Genomic DNA, 21,575 nt, shown 5'->3' with positions numbered 1-21,575 from the left:
CCCAAGCTCCCCAAACCCTGGTGACTCGCCAGGGGAGGGGACTGACCCCGACCCACCACAGCAGCACAGCTCACCTCGCTCTCCCTCGATGCTCTGCGTACCACGCAGTTATCCTCTCCTCCCACATCTCTGGAGTCATCTGGTACAGGTTTATCACCTGTGGGGAGACAGAGACCAGTCACACCACTGCTCCTGGTGCAGTTTCCTTAGCCAGCAAGAAAGCCAGAAACCCCTGAGCCCCAAGACAGGTCCCAGCACCATGTCAGACTTCAAGAAGGCTTGGCCACCTCCTCCTCTGCTCTGCCCAGCTCCTTACCCGCTTTGGAAGCAATTCCTCTTGTGCCAAGAAGCCTCGTTTGTGGACGTTGGGATCGTAGTCGCCGTACTAGAAAGAAGCACAGACATGGTGCTCACCCCACGGGAATAAGGGCAAGGCAAACACTTCACCCTCACACACTCCCCTGGGAGGCAGTGAACACAGTCTGCTCACACCTCACCTCGTGAGCACAGAACATGTGCTGCTCCACAAGTGTAATAACCTGATCTTCTTTGTCATTTCATTGCTAACAGAAATTAATAACTTCCTCCTGCTCATGCAGCACAGGTGGGACCAGATCAAAACTTTCCATCAGCATAGTACTGTTCCGGTTGGAAAAGACCTCCAAGATAATCAAGCCCAACCTTTGACCCAATCCCACCATGACCACTAACCCATGTCCCCAAGTGCCATGTCTGCTCATTTTTTGAACACTTCCAGGGAAGGTGACTCCACCACTGCTCACAACCTCAGCTGACAACCATTATCAGTTGATGTCCACCACCAGCTGATGACCACCATTGTTTGACCAGTGGGACTAGATGATGGTTGTCTATTCTACTCTAATTACCATGCCCTAATTAACACTTCCTCCAATGCAGGGCAGGACTACAGCTGAGAGGTCCCACTGGTAATGAAACAAGGAATTAATGGATTCACAGATTGCTAAGGGGTTGGAATGGACCTTAGAGATCATCTAGTCCCAAACCTCTGCCCTGGGCAAGGAAATTAAGGTCTAGAATTAAGGGATTAAGATACGGACGAAGACCTGTCTCCAAAAAATGATGGATACCAGTGATAGAGATGAGGCAGATGGTGGTTTCTCTGTCACTGCTCATCACTCTAATGAATAAATATCAAAAAAATTAGAGGAGTTTGACAGACTCCTCTGAGGCAGGTGGTGGCTTTTCTGCCAGAGGGTCTGTTGCTCAACTGGGTCGTGGAATCCAATTCAGATTTGTTAAGTGCATCCAGTAATTACTGGTATTTGTTTGGACTTAGACCTCTTTGAGCAGCATATAAAGTGACTAAGAAATAAAACTGCTTATTAACAGATTGAAAAGCCTCATGTCCCTGTGGTGCATGTGAAAATGAATTTACCTCCCGTACAGCCTCAGAGGGCAGGAAACTGCCGGAAAACGGCTCCTCAGATAACCCAGCAGGCTCAGGAGCAGAGCAATGAAAGATGTGAGGCACGTATACAGAGTGATGCCATTGTCATTCCCCTGCAAACAGGACTTCTGCAGTGACAATGGCCAATTCCACGAGACACGGCGACGTTTGCTCGAGTCACTCACCTTGCAAGGCAGAAAGCCCTTCCCTCCTGTCCCCGCTCCTTCGAGGAGCTCAGCTCAGGAAGCACAAAATGGTGACAATTTTTAAAACCAAAGCCAAGGCACACATGATGGTCATGTAACAAGTCAGGAAGCTTTTCCTACCAGCCTCCTTTTTAATGCCAGAACCATCAGAATCACAGAATCACTTAGTTTGGAAAAGACCTCTGAAAACATCAAGTCAACCTGTGACAGATAACCACCTTGTCAACTACAGCAGAGCACTGAGTGCCACATCCAGTCATTCCTTGAATACCTCCAGGGATGGGGACTTCATCACCTCCCTGGGCAGCCCCTTCCAATACCTGATAGCCCTTTCCATGAAAAAAGTTCCTCCTGATGTCCAACCTGGCACAGCTTGAGGCCATTTCCTCTCATCCTGTCCCTTGTTCCCTGGGAGCAGAGCCTGACCCCACCTGGCTGCACCTCCTGTCAGGGAGTTGTAGAGAGCAGAAGATTCCCTCCTGAGCCTCCTCTTCTCCAGGCTGAGCCCCCACAGCTTCTTCAGCCACTCCTGGTTATCCACAGTGTACATCAAAACCAGAGCTCAGCATCACAAGTCTACACACACACATCCTCTCCACAGCCCAGTGAGCGACACTTGGGAGACAACACGTGGGGATTAAAGACACAAATATTGATTTGGAGCCAATGCAGATGTGAAGGGAACATGTAACAACAACCAACACTGGCTCAGACTTCAATTAATAGAACAAACCACCCCGGATTTCATCCAGGAGGGTGCTCAGCAGCAGCAACTCTCTGTCTTCTAAGGGCCTGAAGCTCCTCAGGATGCAGCACATTGCAGGTACACATCCCTTGAATCCACATCAAAAAGGAACAGCACTATAAACGTGGCACTGGCAAAGGAAACAACTCCAATAACCTTGGACAGGCAGCAAGTAAATAATTTTCGGGTGATGCAAATAATAGCAAATAGGATTAACATGATTATTTTCTGTTGTGATCTACCATGGAGATCCAAGACTAAGTATGGATTATGTGATTTTTCATGTGCTGAAAAATATTGCCGTGTCCCAAAGGAATATTTGTACTAAGAGGGAAGTCTGGATGAGAACATTAATTATTCACAAGTCAAAAATCAACAAATGGCTTAAGTATTGCAGAATCTGTTGGCTCAAATGATTAGACAAACCAACTTCTAAAGACCTTTTCAATTAAATCATTACTTCCCAACTGCCATGGAATTTCAGCTCCTGTTAATTGAACTGTATGATTAATATTCATGTTTAGGCATGGAAGTTGCATTTACCACATTCATGTCTGGCTTACATTGTCTTGGATAAACACAGGCAGGCTCAGTTTCACACTGATGCCAAGTATTGCTTGTTTTGGGGAAAAATAACAATAATTAAAGAGCATTTTGCTGTGCTACAAGATCTGAAGTGCTGAGAGAACTGCAGCACGGCAGTGACCTGCATTTAAGGGGCAAAAAATAGAAGAACCTCCTGGATGTTCCCATTTTTCTCAGCTGATCCCACGTCTTTTCCAGCTATTTAAAACCTGAACCACCTCCAACCTCGGAGAGCAGTGTGGGTGGTTTGAACAGGGCTAGAGGGGAAAACACATAGTAATTCCCCAAATGAACACAGTGAGAGAGAAATAAATAAGCTTTCGTCTTGATGACCCCCACGTTTCCTTTGTTATTGCAGGAGGTGTGGCAGGACCCACCTGGCTGTCAATCAGATGGCTGTGGGGATGCACACACGCTGCTCTGTCAGGCTATTATGCCCTAATCATGCAAATCAGCTCGTTATTAGTGAAATTACGGCGCTCACTGCCTGCTTTCTTGTCCAGGAAGGACATCATTATCCTATTTAACTGGAAGGAGACGACCTGCAGTGTCTTTCTTCCCAGTTCTGTACTGAGGATGTGCTTTCAGCTTTCTCTTTTGCTGGGAATGAAAGCGGAAGGGGAAGGCCAGGCTGGAGGGGCAATGAGGAAAACGGTGTCTGATGAAAAGCCCATTAGTGAAGAGCAGAAAGGTCATCCCTCTTCCACCTTCTCCCAGTCTGGGTGCAGAATCAAGACGTGCAAGGTGAGAACTGCTCTGGCTCTGTCTGACCTCCTCCCGACGTGTGTACCGAGCACAAGGGCAGCAGCTGAGCTCCAAGAGGAGACAGGGGACAGCCAACCGTTCTGAACCGAGTCACAGCCTGTTCCTGAGCATGGGAGCAGGAGCTGTCACGGCCAGGAGGTAACAGAGCTCAATATTTACCCAATGGTTTATTCATTTTGGCAACAGAAAAAGTCATCCCCTATGTAGCCTCAGCTCAGCAGGTCAATGGAGAGAAAGCCAAGAAGTGTTTACTTGTGCACTCCAATAAGAGTGATAAATGCTTCACACTAACAGGAACATTTCAAAGAGCAACTTGTCTTTGCCTGGCTGATCAGTCTCTTGAACAAAACATGGGCTCATCAATATTGTGACTATGAGGAGAAAACACCTTCTTCTAGTCAATTAAAAGATTTATCATCGAAGAACTCCACTGCACAGCACCCAGGGCTCTATCCAGACACACTGAGCGTGGATTGAAGGGTTATGACGAAAATTATATGGCAATGGGGAAGAACCAGCCTGGATCAGGCCCTCTCTTAGCCAACAAATTCCCTCTCCTGCACTGCCAGGTCCCACAGACCTGCTTCTCCTAAACTGCCCCACAACTGTGCTCCTCAAGGACAGGAGGACAAGGTAAACCTGGAGCACACCCATCTGCTTGCAATCCTGAGAGCCAAACACTTCCCAAAACCACATCCAGGGAGTCAGAACCGACCACGACTGGGAGCTACAGTGATAAGGTAGCTGGGCTGTGATCAGACTGCAGTCACTGCTCTGCCAGAGACATTAGCTTTGCACACACAGACTGGAGATAAGCTACAAGAGTTGTTAATTGAGCAGCAGGACATGTTGCGCATACACAGGGATAAATTACTTCCCCTCCTGCAGGAATGTCCCTGGGGCTGCTCCCTCCATCCCAGGAGTCTCTCTGCCCTGGGCTGCTGCACGTTGTCCACAGCTGCCTACTCCACACTGGAAAACAATGTTCTCTTAAACAAACCCTCAGCTCTCAACCCAGAGCAGAACTCAGCTCAGGAATGAAGGGAACTTCATGAGCACTGACTTCTGCCTCTGTCTGGTGAGGCTAAACATCCAAGATCAAACCCAGGACACAGGGAGAATCCAGGAAGAGCCCTTTCACGCTGCAGTAACATGGACGTGGCAAGCTCTGGCACTCAAATAAAGTAATTATCATGATGACAAGTATTCTGGGGAAGCAGCAGAGCTGTGAGTCCTGCCTTGCCTCTGGCTACAATGGCGAAAGCAGGGAAGAGATCCAAAAATGCACAGGCTCAGGGAATTCGCCTGCTCCAGGAATAAGGCACACACGAGCAGGCACTGCAGCTCATGAGCTGAGCACTTGCTAAAGAGTCCTGGAAAGAGAAAGCAAAGATCCACCCAATGCTGGGAGGTAGCCAGGAAGCAGCCATGCAGAGAAGGCAGCAGTGCTAGTGCAGCCCCCTCACTTCCCAAGCTTTCACAACTTTCCTTGCCTTTTCCTTCCCTGGGAAATGGGTCCATCACAAAGCATCTGGCTTCCCTGGATCAACACTAACCCACCACCAACATCACCAGGTCCTTGGAGAACACCCCCAGTGCCTACCTTGGCTTGGACAGCATATGAGGCCAGCAGGACAGAAGCTTCAGGAGGACAGTAGATCTTCTCATCCAAAATCTGCTTCTTCACCTGCATGTAGAACAGAAAGCACAGGTAACAGGTTTAGTGGAGCAGAGCAAAGCATGACTGTCACAGCAGATGGCTGCAGTTTGTTTCAACTCAAGCTGTCAACCACACAGTTAACAATTTTCCTACCACTAATTACAATTCAGGCCCAGGAAGTCTCAGGTGTCTCAGAGGGCTCAGGCTTTCACAGACCACCTTTTCAGACAGGTTTGGCAGAAGGGCTAAATTTATACATGGAAAAATGACAGACACTATATCCTGTTGCTAAAGGCAAGGCAAGGGTGGAAAGTCCTGTGTGTAAACACAGAGATAAAACCTCTTAAGGCATAAGCTATGGATTGATATGACATCTATACAGGCAGCTAAATGAAAAAGCGCTTGCAGCCAAGTCTCTGAGCACAAGGTTTGCTCTGGGACATTCAGGCCTCATTGTGAGTCAGCACTCACCTGTGCTCGAGGCTAAATCCCCCTGATCCCACCCAGCACCGAGAGCTGCAGGTCACCTCTGTGGCAGTGCTTTGAGCACAGCCCTGCACATGCTCCCGGGAGAGCCACGTGCAGCTCCCCAAAGCCACAGCTTTGCTTTCCCAGTTCTGTGCGTTAAAAAATTAAACCTGTCATGTTTGATATTTTTTGGGTTTGCACACTTAATTTTCCTGATTAAAGAGAGAGAAAAAAGCATACGATTTCCCAGGAGAGTTAAATGGATTGTCAGGGATGCAGGAACAGCAATTTGAATTTATAACGTGCTTTGAGTCCTCAAAGTTCGGTACAGCATAATCACAGGAGATATTCTCCTGCATCAAGATAAAAACAGGAGAGTTTGCAAGGTTCTATGAGCTCCTGTTTCCCAAATGCCTTCTTACAGGAGCCCGTGCTCCTCTCAGCACAGAAATCCTAACAGCACAGTCATGGGCTGCATGGAGAGAATGCAGCTGTCTTCCTCTCTGATTTTCTTTCTCAAAGGTGCCGACAACATTTTTCCTCATTGTGGACAAAGCTCCAGGCAAATCAGATATTTAAAAACAGAGACACCAGTGCATGAGACAGAGCTTGGAGATCAACTTTGCATTTAGAATCCTTTGGTTCTGGAGGGCAAAGCTGGACTTTAGAAGAGTGAGGAGCACAAGGAGCAGGAGAGCTCACTTGGAAAGGGCAGGACACACCGTAGGATACAGTGGTATCTCCAAGAGCATCCAAAGCCAGGTTGCCTCTGCTTTGGTGTAACAAACACAAGAATGAGTGCCTTTTTTTTTAATTTTTAAAGTTTCTCTTCAAATTAACAGCCACAGAGGAGCTGAAACATCCCAAGGAGTACCCAGGGGTCGGAGTAGGAATGCACTACTCCCTGTTGCTGTGGGTGGCACAACTCTTCAAAGGAAAAATGTGTCAGAAAATGGATCTTGTGTCAGAAAATTGATGCTGTCTCTGAAAGAGACCTCCTGTGACAGCAGCTCTTTGTTATCAGCCATGCAGTACTACCACACCATCATCAGCTGAGCTGATTTCTCAGGACACAAAGTTTTGTGGAGTACTTTAAATAAAGAATGGAAACCCTGAGATGTGTTCACCACAGCTGCCAAATGCTTAACAGCAGGGCACAAGTTCCTGGGGCAGGTGTGACCAGGAGGTTTCCCCTTCTCTCTGTTTTTGCATCAGAGAGAGCTGTGCTGCTGGGATTTTCTTCTGCTCCAGTTACCTGAAGGCTGTTTTGTGAGGAGCTGAACTTTGCTGTACAGCCTGGAACCAGGCTGGCTGCACTCTCTGCTCCACGATGCAACTCCCCTGCCACACACAATGATGCCATTGTGTCCTAAGGCAGCTGCACCCTCAGCACAGCTGACCTCACACCTTGAAGAGGTGCACATCGAGGCTCTGGTGTGCTGGCCAAGCCCTTGTCTGACAGCTCCATGTCCCTGAGCCACCCCCCACTGATATTCCTGATCACCTAGTCATTCCTGACTGTCAGCTCAGGAGGTCTGTCAGTCTGGGCAGCTCTGACTGCTTCATCCACACAAAGAACTTCTGACCTATTTTAGGAAGTTTTTGCTCTTGAGGACAAGTCCCTTTGAAGAAGTGTGAACAAAAGGATGAGGAGCACACTCTGCAGACCAACCCTGTGATCCTGCAACCTTCTGGCACTTCTGCTCATCCTGGCTGCTTCTCCCTCAGGTTGGCTAACAGTGCACAGACACGGCTCCTACCTGCAGGAAGAACAAGTGCTGGGTGATCTCCTGGACCAGTTCCTCCTCTGCATTCTCAGGATAAAATTTGGCCAGAAAGTGAAAGGTTTTGGGCTCCTCTGTCGGAACATCATGATCCAAAACCTGTGGGATACAAGAGCCATTCAGTTTCTTCAAGAAAAGACCCAGCTCCCTTCTGTTCAAATTAGCTCATCTTTTGTCAAACACTTTTAGACATCTAGAACAGACCTAAATAGTTCAGAAACCGCAGTTAAAAAAAGAAAACAAACACTTCTGACACTCCTAACAAGGCAGGAAAACAAAAAAGGCAGAAACAAACAGCATGAGAAATGAGACAGCGAAGGTTGATGCTAATCTGCCATGTGCTCGTTGCCTCTCTCAACCCTTGTGGAGCAGTGCTGGTCTGCTATGCCACCACTCCACTTCCTACTTGTTTCCCTGCATTGTACTTATTTCAGTGCTGTTTCTCACCACCTTTCTACTGTGGTGGCACTGCCCAGCTCACATTCATGCCGGTTTAAAACCCTGGCAGGAGAGGTGAGACACAGACCTCCCTCAGTCTGCATGACTGTCTGGTTACACCCTTTGGATGTGAACAGAGCCAGATCTATCACCTCTCTAACCCACCCTGCAGCAACCTGGAGACTCACAGATTTGGGAACTGTTTCCTCCCTTATCCCCATCTCCTTTTCACTCTGGTTTTCCTCCTCCCAAGCTCTCTGTACATCTCAACAACAAAACAAGCCAAGATGCAACTTTACTTTTCCCCTAATGGTTCCGTGTTCAGGGGCACAGGAGAGAGATTAAGTTTCATTTACATCAGCAACCCCAAAGTGCAGCACCCAAGCATAACTGTCTCCAAAAATGCTTCAGGGGATTCTGTGTGCACACACTGAGGTATCTCTGTCAGTTTTTCCCAATCTGACTTACAGATCCCATGGGGATGAATGACACTTACAAACACTTCACTCAGTTCACCCTGACATCACACATCACACATCCTCAGGCATTCAAACAAAGAGGGACCTACATTCTCCTCTGTCATCCCACACAACCTTCCAAGGGAAATGGGGGGTGGAATGAGGTGAGCTTTAAGGTCCCTTCCAACCCAAACCATTCTGGGATTCTGTGCACTTAGGTCCAACCTTCTTGTCCATTTTGAGCCAAGCCACTGTGTCCTTGATGGTGTACTGCAGCCCAAAGAACCAGGTCTCCCGCAGTCCCAGTGTCCTGCACACCAGATCAAACAGGTCCTTCCCTTTCCACTTCACCTGCAGGAGAGCACACAGCAAGCAGAGTTATAAAGATAGATTTCAGAACTTCATACGTTCAACCAAATCCAGTGTTTTCACCTCACAAGGTCTTTGGGAGTGTGGAGAAGGCATCTGGCACAACAAGAAAACATCTTAATGAAGCGCATGTTATACCCTTCCATCTGATCTCATCTGCAGATCACCAGCTCCTCCTTCAGTAGGAAACTGAGATGTGACTTCCCCCCTTTCCCAAAAAGGACACTGTAAGGCCCCTGCTTTTTCCCCTGGTGACACTCAACAGAGGACTTAAGGGTGCATTTAGGCTCCTGTTGAGCTAAGGTTTAGGTTCCTGATGTGTTTAGGTTTCTCTAGGAGCAGCCTGTTCCCAGCAAGAAATAAAAATCACTTTAAACTGCCCCTCAGTGGCTGTCTCCAGCACAGTACCTCCCTCCAGCACAAGCTCCAGCCCCAGCAAGAGGTGTTGGGAGAGGGGGGCAATGTGCTCCCAAGAATCAGCAGTGACTCAATCCATGCAAGCAGTGTGTGCATCCGGAGCCACCAAGCCTGCACGGAGAATAGGGAGAAAGAGCTCAAAAAAGCCCCCTTAATTAGTACTGAAGTCAGCAGTTCTCTCCGAGCACATTTTGAAAGAGTCAAACTGCATTTTCTGCTGAAATTGTTGGTGCCAGAAGCAGCTCAGGAGCGGAGAAAATTGGTCCTGCTCAGGGGCCGTGTCCTTCGAGCAATCTTGCAGCTGCATCCATGTCGCTACTGAAGTTTGCTCATAAAACCAGAAGGCGTTGGGAGGCAGAAAGGTGAAGAGGGACATAAAACAGATGAATCTAATATGCCAAAGCCACTTTGGTCTTCCATCTGCACGGTGAAAACAATTGCTGGACCGAGACATATGGCCATTACTCTAAAGCCCTAGGGCAGAAGGATCTCGGCACACTCTCTTGTCACTACAACTCAATCTTGGTGCCACCTGGACAGCATCAATATTAATGCCGAGCAGCGCCGCTCCCGCTGTCACCCACTGCCGCCTTGTGGGCACAGCCGCCGAGCTCCAGCTCACTGCCGCGATGATGGCTTTGATTAACTCACTCTGTCGCTGCTTTCTCCCTTCCCACAGCACACACACACACACAGGCTGACAGGCCCAGAATAGAAGGAAACCGACTCTACCCTCCAAAAACACACCACCCCCGGACTGCTCACCGCAATCCAGACCGAGAGCCGCCAACACCTCGAGGTCAAACACCAGGAGCAAGTTTGGCAGTGCTGTAATTATAACCCCCTAATTTCACACATTTCACTAGCCTCCAGCCCCCGGGATGGGCTCCAGCTCAGCACAGGATGGCTCAGATTGCGGCAGATCTTTTCCTGACTATGATTTTAAGAGGGAGGTTAACTTGAGGGTTCAGACAAAACACATTAAAACAGCTATTTGGTACCATTTTTGTAGGCACATAAAAACAGGCTGACAGCAAAGGGCCAGTTCTTCACTAAAATGCTTTGCATAAAGTGTTTTCGGCTGCTTTTCCTTCTGTAAGACCATATTTCAGCCTATTGCTTCAGCGCAGTGCTCAGTGCCTGCACCAAACCTCCCCAGGACAGGCTCCTGGGGCTGCTGACAGCAGTGCTGCCTTCCCAGACACTGCTCCACATCCCGTGGGATCAGTGTGTTGAATACGGAGCCCTCCCCAGCTGGGATTTCCACCGGTTGTGGCTCCCCATGGAACCATCCCTGTGAAGTTTCACACAGGTACCCAACCCTTGCTCACCAGCTGGCACAACACAAAGGTTTCCTCCCCAAAAGCAAACCACCAGTTGGTTTTGAAGACCAGCAGTGAGCGTTGAAGCAGGAGCTTCATCTGGTTTCATCTCCTGCAATTTGAACTTGGTGATAGTTAAACCATCAAGGAATGGTTTGGGTTGGAGGGACCTTAAAGCTCATCTCATTCCATCCCCTGCCATGGGCAGGGACACCTTCCACTAGACCAGGCTGCTCCAAGCCCTGTCCAACCTGGCCTGGAACACCTCCAGGGATGGGGCAGCCACAGCTTCCCTGGGCAACCCGTGCCAGTGCCTCAGCACCCTCACAGGGAGCAATTTTTTCCTAACATCCAATCTAAATCTCTGCTCTTTCAGTTTAAAACCATTCTCCCTTCTCCTATCATTATCTGCTTGCGTAAAAAAAATCACTTTCTCTTTTTTACAAGTCCCTTTAAGGGGCTGTATTTTAAGTGATAGCTTCTGCTGCTGCATTTTACACCACTGCTCTGTCACCAAGCATTTATGTGACAGCAGAAATATATATTTAACATTCCTGCACAATGCTCCAGTGTCCGACCATAACACTGCACAGATCCTCCCTGACTGGGCTGAATTGCCTTCATTAAATATATCAATGAGCAGCAGCACCTTTATTCCAAGAGCCATCATTTCCCTCCCCACCTCAGTACTTAAAATAACGATCTGCATTCAAGTGGCATCTTTTGACAGCTGAACTCCAACTGCTTTACAGACGCTCAGGACCTCAGCCCTCCTCAACCACACTTTATAGGCCTCGTGTCATTAACTGCCACAGTTTTCTAGCTGTAAAATACCAAACAAACGCCCCCCAGGCATGAGGGGAAAGGAAGAGCTGCTGCTGGAGAGCCTGGGGACAGCCAGGACAGGCTGGCAGCTCCCATTCCTTGTCACACACCATCCAAGTGACACCTGAAGCCCTAAGATGATTTTACAAGCCATCACGAGCTCCTAAAAACAAAACTAAGGAGCAGAAAAACCTTCTCCAGACACAAGAGGGGCTGGCACAATGCTAGAATAAAGCTCAGTCTCCCAATAAACAGCTCCACCACGATAACCTCGCCGTGAGCCGCAGGACGGAGCAGGATGCGTCACTCCAGCGTTCTCCACCCGCTGCAGGCATCACCCCTGACATTTGCAGTCCTTCTCCCATTAGCAGGATCACAGCACGGGTGCTGGATGGAAGGAACACGGGATGAGGTGCTTTATAAATAGGGATAGCAGTGCCAGGCTGCTATTCCACAGAGCTGGAATTTATGTTCTTTACTAAGCACAGAGTGGTTACAATCTATCAGCAAAGCATTTTAAATAAACAGCACTAAACACTTAGAACTCAGCAGCCAGTGGCTAGAACAGAGCATTTCCAGCCTGGGTTATTGGCATCATCTTTTTCCCCAGCGGAGACGGCGCATTTGGCATCTATTAACAGGGTTTGCATTATTTATTAACCTGCACCCAGAATCATTTCCAACCAGCAGGCAACTGGGCCGTTTATTTCGGCACAGAACCTCTCTGTTAAGTTTCACAACCGCTCCTCAGCTCAGGAGTCAACAAAGCAGCTCCAAAAGTGAGCAGAAGGCTTATCTGATCCCCTTGTCATGGGGTGACAAGGAGGGAGGCCAAGACAGAGAACAGCTGGAGCTGTGTCAGGGGAGGGTTAGGCTGGATATCAGGCAAAGGTTGTTCCCCCAGAGGCTGTTTGGGCATTGGAACAGCTCCCCAGGGCAGTGGTCACAGCCCCAAGCCTGACAGAGCTCAACGAGTGTTTGGCCAATGCTCTCAGGCACAGGGTGGATTGTTGGGGTGTCTTGTGCAGGGACAGGGGTTGGACTGATGATCATTGTGGGTCCCTTCCAACTCAGGATACTCCATGACTGTATGAAATGGAATTTACACTAGCTACATGAGAAAGGAAAAAGCAAAACTACCTTTTGACCCATTTAAGATTAAGAAGATTAAGATCAGATGAAGAGCAAGGATCTCTCCTCGGACACCAGGGAGGTACCCAAACTCCAGGGGACAGAACTTGTCATCACAAACACAAACCACTAGAGCTTCAGCTATTCCTGGGGTCAGAATGGGGAACAAGGGCACAAACAAGGGACTGAAGGACAGCAAGGCAGTACTCACCAGCTCAGCCTGGGTATGCTGCTTCCCAGGGAAACCCAGTGGAGCAGCCCCTCTGCATCCCACAGGAGGCACAGGACCAGGTTAATGCACGACCTTGCAGAAGTGACTCATCTATAGAGCATTTTACTGCACCAATTTCTCCCTAAATAATGCAGAAAATGGCTTTGCACTCAGCAGATCATTTTATTAAGTGTTAATTCTGTGCAGGGGAGGAGAAGAGAGCACAGACCCCCTGCCACGGTGACACCACAGCCTAAGGGAGCACTGGGAAAAGGGGAGCAACACCAGATGAAGTGCTCAGCTTCTACTGGGTGCTGTTATTCCATTTAGAAGGAAACTATCAAGAGGATGAAATACCTCTTCACTGAAACAGGGATGGAGATGGAGAGGCTGAGCAGAGCATCCCTGCACTAACCACCTGGGAATCAGGAAATGGATAGGCTGTAGCTGTTCCAAGCCCCCCCAGGAGATGCCCAAACCACCCATCCACAACAGTTTACAACTGAAATGGAGATGGTTTTGAGACTGCAGACCATATTTATTTCTCCTTCTGGACCTGAATGATAACCAGAGTGCCAGGGACAACCATTTATTTAGATTTAAAGCCCATTTGGAGCAAACAGGGAATCAAATATGCAATATTCGTCCTTTTTTTTTTTTTTTACATCAAGTGATGTCAAATACTTTCAATTGCCACTTACAGAGTCACAAGGCAGGGCTGTAAAAGTTATTTTTATTTACTAATGCTACACGACAACTTGATAATGAGCTTTTAATTAAAACCTATTTCTGTTAACCACCGAGGAGGCCAAAAACGCACCGAGGCATGAGAATGCAGATGGTGCAGCCAAGCACATTCCGTGGTGTCTGCCCGAGACAGGAACGGAGCAGAGCACACAGAGCACAGGCTGCACACAGAGCAGGACACATGGAGTGGAGCACATGAAGCACAGTCTGCCCACGGAGCAGGACACAGGGAGCACAGGCTCCCAACTGGTGATGATGTCCCCTCTGCCCTGCTCAGGTGAGACACACCTGCAGTGTTGCCTCCAGCTCTGGGTTCCCAGAACAGGAAGGATGTGGAGCTGCTGAAGCAATCCCAGAGGAGGCCATGGAGATGCTCCAAGGGCTGGAGCCCCTCTACCATGGAGCCAGGCTGGGAGAGCTGGGGGTGTTCAGCCTGGAGAAGAGAAGGCTCCAGAGAGAACCTTCTCTTCTCCAAGATGAGAAGGCTCCAGACAGACCTTAGATATCCCTCCAATGCCTAAAGGGGCTCCAAGAGAGTTGCAGAGGGACTTGGGACAAGGGCCTGGGGGGACAGGACAAGGGGGAATGGCTTCCCACGGGCAGGGTTATATGGGATGTTGGGAAGGAATTGTTCTCTGTGAGGGTGGTGAGACACTGGCACAGGTTGCCCAGAGAAGCTGTGGCTGTCCCATCCCTGGGAGTGTTCCAGGCCAGGCTGGACAGGGCTCAGAGCAACCTGGGCTAGTAGAAGGTGTCCCTGCCCATGGCAGAGCATGAAACTGGATGAGCTTTAAGGCTTCTTCCAACCCAAACCATTCCATGATTCCATGTCCCTAAGCTTCACCTCACCCTGTAAGCTGGGTTCCCACAGATAAAGAGCTATGGGATCAAGCAGCAATTTGACACAGGGGAAGAAGCTCCAAAAGGGTGAGAGTAGGATTTTGATCATGCAGGGACCTCTGCCAAGGGTGCACAGAGCTGACATTAGGCAGAGCTGTCTCTGTGCTGCTGTTACACAACCTGCAGCACAGCACAGCACAGCACAGCACACTGCTCCCCAGCCGACAGACCCGGGTGTTTCAGCACCAGCCTGACCTGCTCTTTCACACACTGCTGCATTCTGAACACAGACAGCTCAACCCGAGGAGGAGAGAAGGGCAGCCCTGCCCTGGTACTGGCCAGTTCACCTCTGAATGAAGCCAGGTTAAACCACATCAAATCCCTCTCTTCCCATTTTAAGGGCTCTGTGATTCCCCAACAGAGTGCTGTCTCCCAGCTTCAAGTAGATTATTTCCAGGGCTGCTTCCCTGCTCAAGTACCTTTAATTTCAAAAGCCACCTACTTGAAAGGCACTGCTTGTACAAAGGAAAAAAAGAGGTATTGAACAGCATCAAAACTTAGAGTCTATAGACCAAAAGAGAAAGAGTTGCTGTCCCAAATGCCCTCCCTCCTTCCCCTTTGCATCAAGACATCCCTGGATTAATTAACAGAGACTGGGGATTGGCAGTGGTTTTGAAGCATCTTTGGAGAGAACTGGATAACAGGCATTCAAACTGGCTTGGAAGAGGCTGTGATGGGACAGGGGACCCAGAAAGCCTTTTGGGTGCCAAGTGAGGTAGAGAAGCCAAAGATCTGTGTTCGTAACAACTCTCATGTGACCTGTGCACAGCTTAGGGGAATGCAGAACTAAACCACACCAAGCAAGACACCTTTGAGAAATCAACTCCCAAATGGCACTGGTGTGAATCAGCAAAAATTCTGACTTTTGGGGCATAAACCCCTCCAAGGCACGAGTGAGGAAACAGTCCTTCCCTGCTGCCTCTCAGATTTAAAGAGAGCAGCATGTGTTCCTGAGCACTGGCGTGGGATTGGGGCACACATGGAAGAACCAGAACACTGACCTGACAGCTGGGATCCCAACAATTTACTGAGGATCACATTGGAGCTGAGGGCAATCATTTCTCTCAGGTTTTCAAAATAGCTGTTAGTGCCCAAAGATTTGTCTTGGCCCATTAAGTGTGTCCTTGCCCGAAGAAGCTTTGCAGCATGGAGAGGTCACTGACCCTGCCAGTCCCACTGAGCTGCTGCTTGACCCAGGGATGAAAGGATCTGGATAAAACCCCTTCCAAGTATCCTGCAATGCACAAGGAAGCTGAGGGCACTTGGCTCCCTGTGTTCCTCCTCCTACCTTTTTATTTTGGTGCAGTGACTGGACAGAGCTCAAAACTCAGCTCCAATTTACTGCTCCAGCTCTTCCTCAAAAACTCATTCGGCCCCAGATTTCCATCACCAAATCCTCAGTTGTTCCTGTTCCAGAGGATGAGCTTTGCAGCTCAACCACACGACTCCCCATGTCAGGTGACAAAGGGACAGCACTTGGCCACGCACTGCCGAAATCAGGTCTTGTCTACTTACAACAGCTTTGCATCCAGCCACATCCACTGGCCCTGCACCGAGTGGGGCACTGGGATAAAAACCCTCCCTTCCAACCAGGATTATCCCCTGGACAGAGAGGAATAGCTTAAGTGCTGAAGCAGTAGCAGGATGCACATTTAGACTAGCAAATACATCAGTCCACACTTGCCTCTTCTTGCTGCTGAACATTTAAGCTGTTTCTCCAGCCTGAATATAAAGCTTTTCCTTTCGTTTTTAAGACTCCAAAGGATTAAAGTTGGGAAGCAGCTGAGAGGTAAGCTGCACCTTGATGGAGTGACCATCCCTGCAGGATTCAGGTCCAAGACCACAGACATGACAGAAAACACAAGGAAAAAACACACCTCTGGAACAGGTGTGGCTCCAAGATGGAGCACTGCAAGAGGAAGAAATGGGCAAAGACATGCCCAAGGCCAAAACAAAGATGAATGGGCTCTCCTGTCAGCCAGGAACTTGGTTCCTGTAGGAGAAAAAACTGCACATGGGAGTGTGTGAGACCCAACCTGACACCACCCACGCAACACATCTGCCATCCCACTGGAACAATGGGACAAACGATGCCTTGGATGTGGATTGAAAATCACCATGGGGTTTTAATCATATAATGAATCATGGAATGGTTTGAGGTAGCAGGGACCTTAAAATTCTTCTCATCCCACCTTTCTGCCACGGGCAGAGACACTTTCCACTATACCATGTCTTATAAGGAAGGGCTGAGGGATTTGGGTTTGTTCAGCCTTGAGAAGATGAGGCTGAGGGGTGACCTCATGGCTCTCTACAACTACTTGAAAGCATTGTGGGGGGGGATGGTCTATCCTGCTCTGCCTGCAGGGAGAGGACTAGAGAGAATGGCTATGAGCTGATGTCTCAGTCAGGGGGAGAGTCAGAGCAGATAATAGAAAAATGTTTTCCCTGTTAGGGTGCTCAGGCATTGGAATATTGCCCCGGGATGTGGTGGAGGCACCGTCCCTGTAGGTGTTTAAGAGGTGTCTGGATCTGGTGCTGGAGGATATGGTTTAGGGGTTACAGCAGTGACAGGTTAACGGGTGTACTCGATGATAAAAAAGGTCTCTTCCAACCCTGATGATTCTATGATTCTAGGTTGCTCCAAGCCCCCTCCCACCCAGCCTTGAACACTTCCAGGATGGGGCAGCCACAGCTTCTATTGGCAGCAAGATGTTGTTGGGGGTTTTGCTGGGGTTATGTTACTCCAGAGATAACAGTTAACCAACTACCCCATCTAGAGAGGCACCACCAAAATCACATTACATTTGCCATGTCAACTACTTTTATTTGGTTCAGAGCCACTACCAGCGAGTTGCACCACTGGGGTGGCAACAGCATCAGGGTGGCATTGGGCATGGCAGGCTCCTGGCACTGCCATCAGGCCATTCCTACACACCCCACACCCTGAGGAGCTCTGCTTGATGCTGCCACTTCTTCAAACACTTCCCAAATCTGTACCCCAACAGTGTGCCACGTCATGCCATAGTATGTGAAGGGGTTAGAATGGAGCTTAGAGATCATCCAGCCCCAACCCCTGCCCTGGGCAGGAACACCTCCCACCAGAACAGGTTGCTCAATGCTTTAGCCAACCTGGGTTTGAACACTGCCAGGGCTGGGGCAGCCACAGCCTCCCTGGGCAACCTGTGCCAGGGTCTCACCACCCTCACCGGGAAAATCTTCTTCCTAATATCTAATCTAAATTTTCCTCTTGCAATTTATGCCTCCTGTCACGGAGTTATCACAGGAGAAAATCAACACGAAACACCTCTGTCTGCTGAGGGACCGTGTGGCTATCCAAGGTGTTCTCAGGAAGGGGAGGCAGCTCTAACTCAGGGATTTTAGAGCTATGCAAATATCTATCCTTTCTCCAGATGTTATCAATTAATTAGGTGTTGGCTCTAACCTCTGTGATGGAGGAAACAAAAAGGAAGACACTCGCTCTGTGCCTTTGAGATTTCCCCAAACAAATTACAAGTATTTAAGGCAAAGCCCGAGCCCTGGTTATTGAGCTCTGTCACCATGTTAGAAAGATTAAGACTTCATTTCTAGGAATTATTTTAGATTTAGGCTCAATTTAGAGACATCATTTGCAGAGTAAACAGATGCAAAGCAGGTTTAATCCCTTCAAATACACAGCTGGGAATTTCTGCAGGGTAGACTGAAAAATTAACGCTGGAATACAAGGTGTACCCCCTACAGCTACGGTGGGGTCATAGAACCATGGAATATTCTGAGCTGGAAGGGACCCACAGGGATCATCGAACTCAACTCCTGGCCCTGCACAGGACAACCCAAGAATTAGAAGAGTCAGAAGAAGGGGGAGAGCTGGGACAGGAGATGTGGCTCTGCAGTTTGCACAAGCAACCTTCAGTCCAGGTCTGAGGCATCACTAAACCAGAGTTGGGGATTGGGATCTCCCAACCACTCCACGTGCTCTCCTCCAGAGCTGGGACTGACTTTGCTGGCCCCAGCCCTGTGCTGGGCATCCAGCTGCAGGAAAAGGAGGAAAGGATGAGTGAAAGCAACATGGCAACACTTGGAGCAAGGCTGGGAGTGCAAAGGTACAACATGGAGAAGAGCAGTGGATATTTATCATGGGGTGGATGGAGGATAGAGACTTCTGGAAGTGGATGGGACCACGGGCATGACAAGTGGCATTGCAGGACAACAGAAATCAGCCTGAACTGCAGTCTCAAGAAAGGTTCCTCAGCTCCTGACCAGCCTCTCCTTCCCGGGGACCGGCAGCCCTGGCACATGGAGCAGCAATGTCCCACCCTGCTCCAAACAACCACCACACAGCTCCTGAGCCTCAAGCAAAGCTCCCTGGAGAGGCCACCTGGATGTGCAGCCTGGGGTGAAGCAGAGGTGTCAGCATGGATTAGGCATCAGAACATTGCTGCATCCTTCCTCTGCCTGCTTGGCTGTGGTTTCCATGAGGTTTGGAGCCTGAGGCAGAGATCAGGCCCCAGACACCGGGTACACAGCCAAACCCAATCACAGGGACCTCAGGAACAGGATACCAACAGGACATCCAACAAGCCATTGGCTCTCTGTCAGCACAAGGAGCCACTCACAGGCTGCAAAATCACATCTCCAGAGCCCCCAAACAGCAAGATTACTGCTGCACCTCCTCCTGCTGATCCTCTGGAGTTGTTAGTGAGGCAGGTTTCTTTCTCCCAGCCTCCTGCTCGGTACAGCAACATTCCTTCCCATCCACAGACACCCTGAAGTACACAGATCCTTGGGCAAACACAGTGCTGCCAGCTCCTCTCCCAGAAAACCTTGAGACAGGGGCTGGATCGCTCCAGGGAGGAGCATGGTCCTCCCCAGATTATCAAGACTCCCACCCTGATGACTTCCAGGAAAACACAAGCTGTGCTCCTGGCTCCAGGTCTCACCGTGGGTGTGGTCAAGCCAAACCCTTCCCTGGGACACCTTCCCATCCCAGCGACCCGAGGCTGTGAGGTGTGTCTGATCCACCTGCAGGTCAGGCTCAGGGTGTTCCTGCAGAGTCAGCAAAACAAGAACCTTTCCTCAGAGCTGCACAATGAGACACAAACAGGGACAGAGATACAGCCAGGGAGCTGGACTGCTCAGATACAGCTTGGATAAAACTCACACCTCAGGCTGGGCTGCCCTGTGCTTGGAGCAATCCCAGATTAGGTCACAGAGATCCTCCAAGTCCTGAAGCCCCTCTGCTCTGAAGAAAACCTGGAAGAGCTGGAGTGTTCTTCAGCCTGGAGAAAAGAAGGCTCCAGGAAGAACTTAGAGCCCCTTCCAGCGCCTCAAGGGGCTCCAAGAGAGCTGGAGAAGAACTTTGGACAGGGGCCTGGAGGGACAGAACACAGGGAATGGCTTCCCACTACCAGAGGGCAGGGATAGATGGGATATTGAGAAAGAATTCTTTCTTGTGAGGGTGCTGAGGCACTGGCACAGGTTGCACAGAGAAGCTGTGGCTGCCCCATCCCTAGAAGTGTTCCAGGCCAGGCTGGATAAGGCTTGGAGCAACCTGGGCTAGTGGAAGGTGTCCCTGCCCATGGCAGAGGGTGGGACTGGATGGGCTTTAAGGTCTCTTCCAACCCAAACCATTCCATGGTTCCATGAAAAGTCACTTCTCACCTGCACCAATCAAGGTGTGAAACAGCTCCATCACCCACCTGCATCCAAGTATTTCCCTCACTTCTGCTTGAGGACTCTGTGCTTAAGGATGAGGCCTGAACTCCCTTGGGCCAGGATGACACCCAAATTCCCCCTGTGCATCCCACACCAGCTCCAACATGACCCTGGAGCCCTGGACAGGACCACGCTTGCAGCTCCTGAGCTCCTTCCAGTGTGGAGTCTCTGCAGGGACAAGCCCTTTTGGTAGGAACCTCCCCAAAAAGCCAGCTGAAGATGCACAAGCTGCAGGGCCAAACCCCTTGGGAATGCTGCACAAACCCCTGATACTTTACTTTCCATCAGCAGTTATTGCTGGCAGCCTTAGGAAACCAGGCAAGAACGGAGCCAGGACACACTGCTGCCAGTGGGAAGCTGTCTACAGTACATCCCTAGTCCCTGGGAAAGGCAGGAAGTTCTTGAGGGCTGACAAGAGATTTCCAGAGCAAGGAAAGTGGTGATGACAAACACCCCTTGGCTAATGGGCACTGGGATTCCGTCAGCACTTGGGTGAGACTACCGAAATATAAACTAGTTCAAGTGGGGAGAGATGGTCTGTGTGTGCAATCCCTCTGGATCAGCAGCAAAAGCAGAGCAGATCCCTGAGGCCCGGCAGCAACTGCCATAGGAGAATATTTTGGAAGGACCAAGGGCCCAAAACCAGGAAAGTATCTAAGGAAAACCAGGCACAATTCCCTGGAGCATCCCTCATCCTTGGGGAAGCCAAAATGTTATCCTCCTGTGTTTGTGGAGCACTCAGAGTTGGGTCCCTGGGGACCACCATGTGGCAGACACAGTGCAGTGGTAGCAGGAAAAAGATGGATCATAACCAAAAAAAGATGGGATTATAACCCAGGCTAAAGCCAAATTGTGAGCAGAATAAAGCTGAATTAAACTCAGAATAAGTCTGAACTAGAACCAAGAGAAAGCTGGATTACACCTGGAGTAAAACTGAATTATAGCCACAATGAAGTCAAGTTATAACCAAAGTATAAGATGAATTATACACAAAATTATGCTAAATTACATCCAGAATGAATGCAAATCACAACCAGACCAAAGCCAAACTATGACCAAAATAAAGCTGAATTAAACTCCGAATGAAGCCAAATCACAACCAGGACAATGCCAAACTATGACCAAAATAAAGCTGAATTAAACTCAGAAGGTTTAACGAAGAATGAATGACACCCAAATTAAACCTGAGTGACAACAAAGCCCAGAGCTAGATTATAACCAGGATAAACCCGAATTATACTCGGAGCGAAGCCAAATGATGACCAAAACAAAGGTGTATTACACCCAGTACAAAGCTGAGTTACAGCCAGAACGAACCGAACTACAACCAAAGCATCCACGGAATTACACCCCGAACTATGACCCAAACAAAGGTGAGTTAAACCCCGAGCGAGGCTGAACCG

At 49.2% G+C, this 21,575-nt stretch overlaps 1 protein-coding gene across 3 annotated transcripts in view; it reads right to left on the bottom strand.

The window, feature by feature from the left end:
• The window catches only part of NF2 (neurofibromin 2 (merlin)), a 49,292-nt gene that overhangs the window by 27,422 nt on the left and 295 nt on the right, over window positions 1-21,575 (bottom strand). For all 3 annotated transcript variants that reach the window (XM_009072072.1, XM_009072056.1, XM_009072064.1), the window contains exons 2-6: window positions 8,764-8,889; window positions 7,619-7,741; window positions 5,334-5,417; window positions 317-385; window positions 75-157 (exon numbers count right to left, since the gene is read on the bottom strand). In XM_009072072.1, coding sequence (XP_009070320.1) covers window positions 75-157; window positions 317-385; window positions 5,334-5,417; window positions 7,619-7,741; window positions 8,764-8,889 — 485 coding nt within the window. The remainder of the gene's footprint in view (window positions 1-74; window positions 158-316; window positions 386-5,333; window positions 5,418-7,618; window positions 7,742-8,763; window positions 8,890-21,575) is intronic.

The sequence above is a fragment of the Acanthisitta chloris genome, unplaced genomic scaffold, assembly GCF_000695815.1.
Source record: "Acanthisitta chloris isolate BGI_N310 unplaced genomic scaffold, ASM69581v1 scaffold12700, whole genome shotgun sequence".
Classification (NCBI taxonomy): domain Eukaryota; kingdom Metazoa; phylum Chordata; class Aves; order Passeriformes; family Acanthisittidae; genus Acanthisitta; species Acanthisitta chloris.
This window is presented reverse-complemented; position numbering and strand designations above follow the sequence as displayed.